This window comes from Peromyscus leucopus, chromosome 8b, assembly GCF_004664715.2.
Source record: "Peromyscus leucopus breed LL Stock chromosome 8b, UCI_PerLeu_2.1, whole genome shotgun sequence".
NCBI lineage: Eukaryota > Metazoa > Chordata > Mammalia > Rodentia > Cricetidae > Peromyscus > Peromyscus leucopus.
Genome location: NC_051086.1, coordinates 16,672,705 through 16,685,000, shown reverse-complemented (window position 1 = coordinate 16,685,000; position 12,296 = coordinate 16,672,705). Strand labels below are relative to the sequence as shown.

The following is a 12,296-nucleotide window of genomic DNA, read 5'->3' as shown; positions in this document are numbered from 1 at the left end:
TTTAATGAAGGTATGGTTGTTTTGAATAAAATGCCTACAGTACAAAGTGAAGTGTGTTAATTGTGCTAAAGACCTTAATAAGGAAGCTCATAATAATAAATATAAATGCTTGAAGGTATGATGAACTCTAACAACAGACTAACTGGGCTAACATCTCAGCTTAGATACTGCTTGAGACTGGCAGGTGACTCACTGAAAACTGCATTTTTTCTGTTTCACTTTTCTTTACAGTTTTGAGCCATGTATGAGATCTTTGAATAAGATGTGCTTGCTGAGACTTAAGTTCATGGCTGAACGGAGTGGCCTAACAAGTACAGCTTACAGATTCTAGGGTATTAGCATAGGTTACATAACAAGTAGGGTAGTTCTGGTCCAGTGGCTGAGTAGTAGCCTCCGTATTCCTCAGATGGCCACACTATCCCATGAGCAGCTGCTACATTGGCAACAGAAAGCTGGGTTGCAATTCTGGGAGTCACATCAGAAGGCTCAACCTAGTTTCTATTTCTTTAGTCCTCTCAAGAATTCTTTAAGTCAAATTAATCCCCCTGCTTAAAACCTAGCTACACTGAGTTCTATATTTGCTGCAATTAAATCTTAAGCAATACGTTCACTTACTGGTCTATGTGGCCGTGTGTGTGTGTGTGTGTGTGTGTGTGTGTGTGTGTGTGTGTATACATTTCCTAAATGTTTCATAGCCTCATATGTACAGATGATAGCTGCCTCAGGAGATTGGAGGTCAAGTCAGTTTTGAAACAGCATGGAACCATGCACAAAAGCACTATTTGCTATATAGTGATTCTTATTGCTTATGGCAAAAACAATCATGATGTAATTAAATGATAACAACTGGGTTGACTGTCACAGAGATTGGCACAGGGGTAGGGAGTAGACTTGCAAGCCATCATGAAGAAAGAGATTTGAATTTCAAAAAAAAAAAAAAAAAAACCCAAAACCAAACAAACAAAAACACACCTAGCATTATTTAAGGCCCATGAAAAGTGAGAAACCTTCCAGAAGTAATGCTGTGAGTCAAATTTCAGATGTGTCAGAGCTCAGTGGGCTGCAACTGTTAAATGAAAACAAAACACGCTGTCTGAAAGTGCTACAGGGAAGGTCTGTGGGTGTGCTTAGGGCACTCCATTATGAGGCTCATGCCATGCTTCTCAAGGACTCTCAAGTTTTCAACATAAACACTAAGCAATCCACAGCTGTGGCAGTTTCCCCTAATCCAGATGGAGTATCAACTGAAGGCTAGCCAGGAAGAGAAACTACCCACAGGATGATAGCATTATTGACAGCATTACTCAGCCTAAGGAAAAACTAAACAAATGGGCTTGCTGTCACCCCCCCTTCCCCTATGAAGCTTGAGCACTGAAGCCTACACTGCATTTTTAGAAGAAGTGGACAGATTCAGGGCAGGAATCAATTTAGTAGCAGGAGCTTTAAAAGGGGGTAGGCATCAGATTCTGAAAGGTACAGATGCTCAGTGCCAATTTCTGAGCAGAGCATCACTAAATATCCAGTGTCCTGAGAGACTCGGGGGCTCATTTCGTTTTTAAGAAAATGCTTCAACTGGGAATCTGTAGCCTTGCCACTCTCCCCCTTCCTAACCAGAACAGCTGTTTGCATGGTCAGAGGAGTATTACTCTGGGATCCTTTAGCCTTATAAGAAGTAGTTCATACAGCTAAGTTGGAAGCCATTGAGTTCATGATGCTTATGTTTTATATAATAACATTTACGTTCTTTTTCCTGCAATGTTACAGGATAAAAATCTAATAGGGAATTAAGTCTATCACTGGAAGATGTATCTCCAGTCTCTAAGCCAAAATGCTTCTCTCATTTGCACGAAAGTCTTGACTGATGCCAAAAGTAGACCACATACCTACGGTGTGACCTGGTAGCAGGCGATTACTCTGCTACACTAGAATCGCCATAAACCTTTCATTTGCACACCCTAGTAGAAAGAGCCAAATGATGTGTTGAGGAGAATGAATTGAAGAAGTACAAATTAAAATACTCATTTAATATCGGAGTTATGCTTTGTTTTGGTTTTCCCAATTAAAACTAATAAAATCTTGTTTTCCTTTGCAAATATAAGAATCCTGATTTGAGTTCTAATGTGCTTCAGATTCCTTTCCATTTTTGTGATTTTAAAATCAAATATAGACTCCAGAAGATCTTAATATAATGAATGTTACAGACACCTAGAAGATATTCATACAATGAATGTAGGATCTTATTATTCTTATCTGTGTGTTGGTGAATACAGCAAGGGATAGAATTTACGAGTGGAAGATATTTGACAGGTGATGCCACCTGATCAAACAAATTTTCTGCCTTGCTCCATATCTGCTCAACATTATAGTGCTATAAGAAACTTAATTCCCTTTTAGAATTATATTCTTTCTTCTTTCATCCTGTGTTTCATATTGGAAAAGTGTTGCCCACAGAACCTAACATCATCCATGCAAAAATAGTGTGAAGAAGTGACAATGTAAAATTCTCAGCCTGGAAGGATGTGTAGACTCAACATAGTGTCAAAGAATACTTTAAATTTTATGTTTTCTATGATGGGGATGTTAAACTGAAATGAATCCATCTTATATTTTAGTGTCTTTCAACAGACTTCTCTGGGATGATGACTATCTTATCTGTCCTGTCACAGGAACATAAACAGTGTAACAAAGGAAATGAATGTCTAATTTTATTTTATTTCGCCAAATATAAATTTAACTTTTGGGTGTCAGAGTGATGGCTCAGCGGTTAAGAGCACAGACTGCTCTTCCAGAGGACCCAGGTTCAATTCCCAGCAGTAGATGACTGGTTAAATAAAAGGACATTTCATAGAAAAGCAGGTTAGTATGGCAACTGAGTGATCAACACTAGAGATTTTAGAAAAAAATAATTTAGAAATTAAATGCATAGCTTCCAATGGAAACAATTCACTACTAATAATTTCTTGGTAGTAACTATTAATGTGGAAGACAAAAGCTGATGAATTTTGGTTCAAATACATGGTAGACAGATACAGGAGAGCCAATATGTATTCAGTGGGAATTGCAGAAAGAGTAAAGAGGATATGTAAAGAGGTGACTAATTACAGTGAAGAAAATGAAGGGTTTTGTTGTTGTTGTTGTTGTTGTTGTTGTTACTGGAGATAAAGACATTATTGAGTGAAAGGGTTAATAGCCTCACTTAAGAGACACCTTTCACATTCAAGGTGGTGCTTTCAAATGATGGGAGAACTGAATAGCAGAAGAATTCTAGTCTAGACATCAGAGTTAGAAATAACAACTGCCCCAGGTAATAAAATTCTAAACACTCCTGTAGGACTTGTCTTGGGGACTGATAACTATTAGCCTTGATCATAGTCCAACAAAATGTCAAACATAGCAAGGGTGGGAAGATACAACCTTGCCTTCTGCAAGCCTAGATAAAGTTCTAGAAACTATCAAATTCCAACAGCAATAGAAACTGAATATTATACAGTGACTCAGTGATCATTTGCAATGCTCTTGGCCTTCTCTTTGGTAAATAATTATAACTAGGCTTCACTGGAGTTGCATAGGAATATTTTTAATTGAAAATAATTCAAGGATTATTTAAAATTCTGTCTAGCTTTATTACTTAACACATCTCCACTACCCCCTGTCCAGTACAGATATAAATAGTCACAAACACACTGTTTTCTACTGAGTCTTATGGGGAAGAAAAAACTCAAAGGGGTATAGATTATTTAGGAAATAGTGTATATACAGAGGCTCTTGTTAGTATCTTAGTCTAATTCTTCACAGACAGAACTGTAAAATGCAATCCAATGAGGAAAATTTGAGTAAAGAAAGGTAGGTAAATAACAGTAGACAAGCAGAAACGAGAGAGAAAGAGAGAGAGAAACTTAGCAGAGATACAATTTTTATCTTTTCCTAAACAGTACTGCTCCCAGAGGTATATGCAGATGGGCTCTGCAGCCTTACATAAACCAGTGTTGCCTTATCATCCTTTAATTAAATTCTTTCAGCTTTTGCTGGTGCCAAGTCACCCTCAACCTACAGCTACTTAGAAACCTTCTAATCTCATCGCTTTCCTAATAAACTAACTTCTTCATGCCCAGTAAATGGTTTTGCAGAATACAGCTACCCATTTGATTTTTACCGGTCATAATTGCTAAGAGTATTTCATTCACTCTTCTGACCTAAATTGCTTTCTGGCATCTTTAGCAGTGGTCTATTTTTCCCTTTAGGTCAGATACAGGCAACTTCCTTAAGAGGAAATGGCACAGTTATTATTTGAATATTGCATCCCTCCCTCCCAGAATCAATGTTCCTTCCTCAAGGTAAATGAGTCTATAAGCTCCAATTCCAGTTTCTTCTACTGGCTCTTCAAGCTGTCTGTTTCACGTATTATTTGTCTGGCTTCAGTTGTTCTGATTGCCAGATCTATCTCTTAGAGTGTTGTATGCTTAATTGGGTCCAATGTTCTCAGAGTAATTTGATAATATCAATAGTGATATTATCAGGATCAGAGCTGTTGCCTAGAAAGTCACTAGTCCAAGCATGGCACAGAAATGTTACCATATTCAACTAACTGTCTCTAAACCTAATAATAGTGTGTGACTGAAAAACAATAGTTTGAAGAACAGCCACTGATACTTGCTTATTTCACTGAAGAAGCTATATTAACTAACTATATTCTAACATAACCCCCTTCACTGTATCAGTTAGCCCAGAGACCTATCTACTCACTACCTCCTCTGTTCAAGAATGGCTGACATTATTATGAGGTGATATTGACATTATAGTAGTCCTGACCAAGGTAGTCCATACTGACCATCTAGACTTCTCAAGATGGATTTCAAGGATTGTTCTAAATAATCTTTAACTTAAAGTATTAAATAATTTATCCTGCCAATATTATTTAATTTATAAGAACATTGTATTATTTTTTCTTTCCATTATATCTCTAAGCTTACTATAATGCCTAGTAAGTAATTAGTGTCCAATGAATGGTTAATAAAGATAGTAATTATTGAATGAATTAACAGTGAATTCATTTCTCATGCTCCTTACTCCAAGCTTTCTAGACATAGGTTACACCATCCTTATTGAACGTGAGCCAATATACTTACTGTTAACATGTTAATAATAATTATTTAACAATACTACTGGGGCCATTGCAAGTTAAGAGCTAGGAAAAGAAATGAGAGGAGAGAAAGAAAGTCAAGGAAGAGAGAGAAGGAAACAGGGATGGAGGGAGGAAAAGAGAAGAAAGAGAAGAGTCTAATGATTCCCTGGGCTACCAAAGAAAACAATTGCCTAAGGGGGATATCACCTAGATGTCAGGAATCATATAGAAACGTCTTGTTTAAGGGATAGAACTTGAATACATTCAGCAAAATATAACAAAGGCCTACATATCACACGTATTGTCAATACAGCAACATATTTCATTTTCTACAGTGATGATTAACTATCTGAATGCATCTGTAAGCACCAATTACCTGTTGACTGGGACACTGAGAAAAGAGATGACTTAATCTAGTCCATCCAGTATCAGTGTTTTTACTAAGACACACTAATGATCAATGATCACATCGTCCAAGTTATTCTGCCTCTTAGGGGGGCTAAATGATACTGGAGAAATATCATTTTTACCTCTTTGAGTCTGTTGCCCTGGTTATAAAGACATAAATATTACTAGCTACTTCATTTCACAGGGCAACTAGAAATAGAAATGAAGAATGGAAATTGAAATGATATATAATGTTAATTTAAAAATAGTCATTTTCAAGTTGTAATATAACCCCTGAGTGCTGCCTGTATCACTGTAGTTGGCATTCCTTCTTTAAGATAAAAGAAACCAATTTTTTTTGAAAGGAGTATAGAAGACTTGAATGAAGTAGATCAGTAAAAGTATTCCATCTGTGCATAACTACAATTCTTTATGAGCCCAGTAAAATTTTACCTCCAAAAATACAATCATAATAAAAAAATAAGTGGTACCCAGAAGCATTTTTTTTTTTACAAGAAATCCTCCCATTGAGCTTCTGAAATTGCCTAAGAATTTGGTCTTTGAGAAATATCGTACCATAAGTTAAACACATGTAACATGCAATGCTATCCCCAAGATATTCACATAAAATTAATCATTGAAATCCTATAGGCCAATTTCATTAACTAGTATTTTAATGCAAAAAACAAATTTGGAAATAATGATGAGTTAGAATATAAGCATGCAATTAGTTTCTTTACAAGTGTGTGTAAATTTAATTATACCCAGAAGCTATCTTTTATAAATGAGTAAAAATATGCACAAAGTTTCATAAATGCTCTGTGTCTACTCAGAGCAGTGATTTGGATTCATGCTGCTTGCCATAGCTAACATTTTTCTCAAACATTTTTTCTCTTCGAACTATGGACTGGGATAAACTACAAAACTGTTCCAAAGCATTGGTGGAGAAAGATAAATGAAAACTTCTTTTCCCTTAAACTAGCTCTTTGTGATGTCTGGATTACAGAAAGATAACAGAATCAACATTTTAGCCCACCCAGGGGGGCAGATGACTGACTTATCGTGAAATCCATGGTGCAGAAAAGCAAACACATTACAAAGCAAGTCAGCATCATAAATAAAATAAACAAATGCATACACCGAGGCACACGCACACTGACGCACAAGCACAGGCACACACAGGAGCACACATGCACAGGCACACAAACCAGTCTTGCCCATTCTATGACCTTTGACCTTCCGCAAGATGATAAGCTTCCAACACTGAAAATATGGTTTCAAAGCAAAAACAAACAAACAAAATCCACAGTTCAATCTTCAGAATGCAATCAGTCTTCATAGCCACATTCTACATTCACTTAATAACTGTAAGGGATAATATTTATGAGTTTCAAGGACAAAACGGGATATTTTATGACATGCTGTAACCACATATTTTCTCAAGCTTGTCTTAACTCTTTGTGGCATTTTTTTTTTCATACTTTAAATTCCTCACCATCTTCTGATATCCTTCCAGGGTATTCGTGTCTCTATCTCTCTTTTTAGTGACAAATCACACTTTTTCCTAAATATGTTCCATAGGATTTAGAGATAGATGTAAGAAAGCGGCCACATTATGGAGGGGAGAGGGTGTCAGTGTCTGCCCGGATCAAATTTCAAGTACGCCTCTAACAACTTGGCAAGACCACTGATTTAGACACAGAGGGTCTGTGTCTAAGGTGATCCTCCAAGCAGGAGTCCAGCCGAGCTGGATCCTCAGAGACTTACAGCTTTCAATCTCCAAGGTGCAGTTTTGTTCATCCAGTGGATACCGCCTCAGGTCCATCATGCAGGCAGCTGTAGTTGTGATTCTAAAAGAGAAACGCCAATATGTGTTGTCAGTGCTTAAAGCCAAGAGCAGAAAAGGAAAAGGCAAAATAAAACAAACAAAAATTAGCACTCTCAGAGACTGATTCCTAGCCTAAGCTTCCACAAAAGGGAGTGATGCATATTTTGAAGACTATTTTCCTTTACAGATCTTCTGCCTGCTTCCGAAGAGATTGGGTGATGTAAGTATCTGATTGAACCCAAATCATCTACATGTGTTTCTAAGGCAATTCTCACACATCTCCAGAATGCCTTGGGGGTGAAATGGTTCTAGCTATATCTAAGATGACTAACGATAGTGACAAAATAAAGTTTTTCACTGAGTCTCACATTTGTTTTATTCCATCCTTCCTTAACACTTTAAAAGAAAATCTTCTGCCAATCTTAGAATGGATCTATCATTTTTCATGCTTTCCTAAATCAAATTGTACTTTATAAGCATCACCATTAATATACAATACACATCAGCCTTCTCCTAGACCTGATTATTCAGTCCTAAGTAATCTGATATTCTCTTGGCTGCTTAGAAAGAGTGTCTTCTTTGATCTTACATTTCTGAGGAACCAATATGCTCCTTTGGCATTTAATTTCTTGGTCATTGTTTTACATTGATATTTGCATTGACGGCTTACCAGGAGCCACAAAGATTATAGTTCTAAATGATTTACAATGTTTCAACACAATATCATGAAAGAACATAAAGCCCTAGACTCCAGTATGAACTCCAGTTTTATGCACAGAAGCTAACCGAGTGCTCAACGTGTAGTAGGCTCTTTAAATAAGAGTATTGGCTGAGGGAAACTAAGAATAGAAATTAATACTGGATTTGACCAACCCAGGTTTGCTCTATTGTAAGGAGCTCTGACCTCTGCTAGGAATGGAAAAATGGGATGGAATGCTGTCCTGGAAGAAAGAGCCTTGACTAAACTTTCTAAACTGAATTCATATTGCGTGGCACTAAACCAGTCATCGACGTAGCCTGACTCAGGGGACACACTCAGGTTAATCTGAGAATTAACCCACAGTGTAGACCAGGAAGATGTAATTTGTTATTCATAATTATGTTTCTTAATTTTAGTTCTGTTGTTGTTTATGACAAAAAATGATCCACAGAGCAGATTTCTTGTTGGTTTCTTCCGTTACTTAGTGTCCTGTTGGTCACTCTTTCCCAATTCTCTATCACCCCACTGTCTCCTATGAGTCTGTCTTCAATGTTTCATCTACAAGTTAATGCAGGAGCGGGACCTCTATCTATCTCCATGCTTCCATCATACACACAAAACATAAAGTAGATTTCATCATGCCTCTGTTTTAAAAATTTAGTGGCTCTTCCATGGGAATCCAAAGCTCAAACTTTTCCCACTGTGCCCCACACATTCTGTTCCTCTTCTTCCTTCCCATCATCATGCCCTACTATGTCTTCGTGCAATGTCTGCCAGCCATCACCTTTGTTCTCTTACAACATGCTTACAACATGCTCTGTCCCATGTCCCACCCCAGTCTTCACATCTTTCCCCATCTGTCACTCAAAGCCATGGTCCTGGGAGCTTGAACAGCTTACCCAGGATGATTGCCTTAACTCATGCTCCATTTTAGCTTTCTGTTCACTAACTTCAAGCAATTACCACAATCTGGAATTGGTTTGCTAATTGTTCTCTCAGAACAGTCTTTTTCTTTCAATAAAATTTAAGCTCCTTATGGGCATAGACTCTGCTCAATTCACTGCAAAGGCACTCAATAAATATCGGCTGAATGAGAAAACACATTAATTTACAATGAAGCAAACAGTTGGAATTGCTCATTATTGGTCTTTGCATTTGGAAGATTATTTTATTACATTAGTTCTTTTTTTTTAACTTAAAATGGTATTGTGTCTGTGGTTAGAGATGTTCCTCTTATGGTTTTTACAATAAATGAAATTTAATTAATTTAAATTACAGGACAAAAATTGTACTAAGGTTATCTTATCAATTTGGCTGTTTCAGCTTTCAATGAGATTTATGCTATATTTAATTTCTAGGAATTATATTAAAATTAATATTCACATTTAAATTTTAATTTAGTCTGGCTACATGATACTTGAATGGATTTTTTTCTTGACCCACTATTTTCATTTATAATTTTGTGTGAATTTATAGATTAATACACTGTGAATTGCCAATAACCAAAGATTATGACAGGAAATGAAATTTAGGAAATGATGGGCATACCATATCTTAATGCTGTGATGTAAAATGGTTGAATAGATTCCTTTTCTCAGAAACTAGGGGATTATTACTTCCTTTGATAAATCTAATTCAAAAGACACAAATGTTACAGAGGCATAACTACAACTTCAAAAATGAGAGAAACAAGTACAGAAATCCAGGTATGTAACTAAGGTGATGTCTGTAATTGACGCTGTAGGTTGTGGTTCACAACTCTGCTGATACATATTCATGGCAATTAACACCCATGAACTATGCTATATGCAACAAGAAAAACAAAGCTACTAAGGCTGTCACAGAAGGAATGAGTTTTCTCATGTTTTAAAAATAAAGTAGAAGGAGGTATGGCTGTAGCTGTAGCCTGTTAGTAGAGCGTTTACCTAGCATGCATGAAGTCCTAGGTTCAACTCCCAGTGCCATAAAAAAGCAGGAGTTATGGCTTGGAAAAAAGAATCAGAAGTGTAAGAACAAGAGTGCTGAGTTGAGGCCAGACAGTCTAAACAACAATAACCAGAAGTAGAAGGTGTTTTTCTTACAATATTCATATTATTTATTCCTTTTTATTAGTTACTTGTTTTATTTTACTATTTTTTAAACATTATAACTCAGAAAGCTACTTAGTGTTTTCAAAATATTTGTATCTTCTATTGGAGTTAAGTCAAAATTCTGGGACCAAAACTATCCATTTTAAATTTTGATCATGTCATCAAGGACTAGTGGCCTCAGACAAGTCACTGGCATCCTCTACCAAATGGAAAGACTTGTCAATCAAGTTGGCTGTAGGATGATAAAAGGAAGTTAAACATAATTTATAAGGTTTGCTGCAACATTTGTTATTAATCTGCCAATGAATAGATGCCAAGACAACTCATTCCAACACGAAGCAGGAATTTTTGCCCAAAATGAAGACATGTATAATACCTCATGTGTCCATTACCAGCAAGGCAGAACTATATATATGAATATGACAGTAACACCACAAAGATATGGAACATTGCTACTCTATACACTTATATATCATAAACCTGGATCTGTCCCTAAAGCTCAAGGAGCTCAAACACATGTGCCCGACACATGTCACTAACTTATTTAAATATTAATAAATGACCAAACAAAATAGAGAAAGACACTCCAAGGTAAACATTGGTGCACAAATTAAGAATTTTGAAGTGATGCTTGTTATGGGTCAAATATAACTCATCTAAGAATTCTTAAATAAATTTGAGAATTAAGGTCATTTTTTTTTACTGAAGGAACTACTGTGCAATGAATCCCATTCAGAAAACATCAGACACAAACATCTAAGTCTATTTTTTATTCATAATCCAGCTGAGATTCAACTGTGGTAAGTGCAACAGACATAATCTCAGTCCTAATAAATATCCTCAGCAACATTAACAAACCTTAAATCACTCAACAGTACTACTAGATATCTTTGAAGAGAGACTTACAACCTGTTATAAAAATATCCTGGTTAAAGATTACATGATCCTTGAGCTGAAGAGATGGCTCAGCCGTTAAAGGCTAGGCTCACAACCAAAAGTATAAGATTACGTGATCCAGAAGATTAAGGAATTTTTTGTGAGATTATATCTCCTAGTAACCACAGAAGCTACATCCATAAATTCTCATCAACATAATTATCCAATTCTGAGCTAAACAAAAACTCCACTAATAGACATGTTAAATTGGACTTTGAAAAGCCCATGACACCTGAATCCTAGAAAAAGGCCTACCAACAATAAAGGAATTCTGAAAGCAAAAGAAATAGTCTTCCCCCAAAAAACAGCACATCATTTCATTATCTAAAATCAAATGGTCAGTCCTGAAATATATACATACAAATAATATTATGCAGACTAGTTAAGTTTTAAGACTTAACAAAATGGAAACAGCCTTGGTTTTAAATCAAAGCAAAGAGTCCACCTCCTGAATGTACCTTACTTGTAGAGAGCCTTCAATGGTGCAATTGTAAACAACTTCTAAAGAGTTGAACTCTTTTGAAGAACGAATATTTTCCTTGGAAATGCCTGTATTTTATTTGGACCAAGAGATCTCTGATAAAATTTTCACAATTCATCAGCAACTATCTTCCCGTAATTCCTTGTACTATAAAATATTAACATAGAGCAAGAAAACCAAATATCTAGCATATCCTAAGGATTCACTAAAGTCATTTATACATCAAGAAATGCAAGCTAATCCAACCTAATAAAACCTTTGTATCAAAGCCCTAGTTGATATTTTTATAATTTCAGAATGCACATGTATCATTCAAAGTATGGATATAGCTAAAGATGGTTACTAAGCAGAAATGGATGCCCCTTATGCAAGATGAAACACCTGGAATCACAATCAATGTGACACATCTTAAACCTTCCAGTAGATTCTTTAGGAGATATGGGAACTGAAAACATGGTCACATATGTACAGCCTGTGAGAGTCTGGGTGGGATTTCAAACAGAAATTGTGAGAATATGAATGAAGTGATTTTTTTAATGACTTTGATTTCTTTAATAGATTGTTATACTTATTTATTCCCCAACAAAAATTGCCTTTTATTCATACCATTGTATGGTTAAAAATATCAAGTGTCTTATCCTGAACTACATTTTATACAATATTCTATGAACAGTGTGGGTTTATTTGCTCAACAAATACATATACTCAAAACCCACAACCAATTATAACTGCAAGGGAAAAAGAAGACTTCC

The 12,296-nt window shown here is 36.0% G+C and overlaps 1 protein-coding gene across 3 annotated transcripts in view; it reads right to left on the bottom strand.

Moving 5' to 3' along the window:
* Positions 1–12,296, bottom strand: part of Gabrb2 (gamma-aminobutyric acid type A receptor subunit beta2) — a 219,372-nt gene that overhangs the window by 93,224 nt on the left and 113,852 nt on the right. For all 3 annotated transcript variants that reach the window (XM_028864279.2, XM_028864281.2, XM_028864280.1), the window contains exon 6: positions 7,277–7,359. In XM_028864279.2, the coding sequence (XP_028720112.1) occupies positions 7,277–7,359 (83 nt within the window). The remainder of the gene's footprint in view (positions 1–7,276; positions 7,360–12,296) is intronic.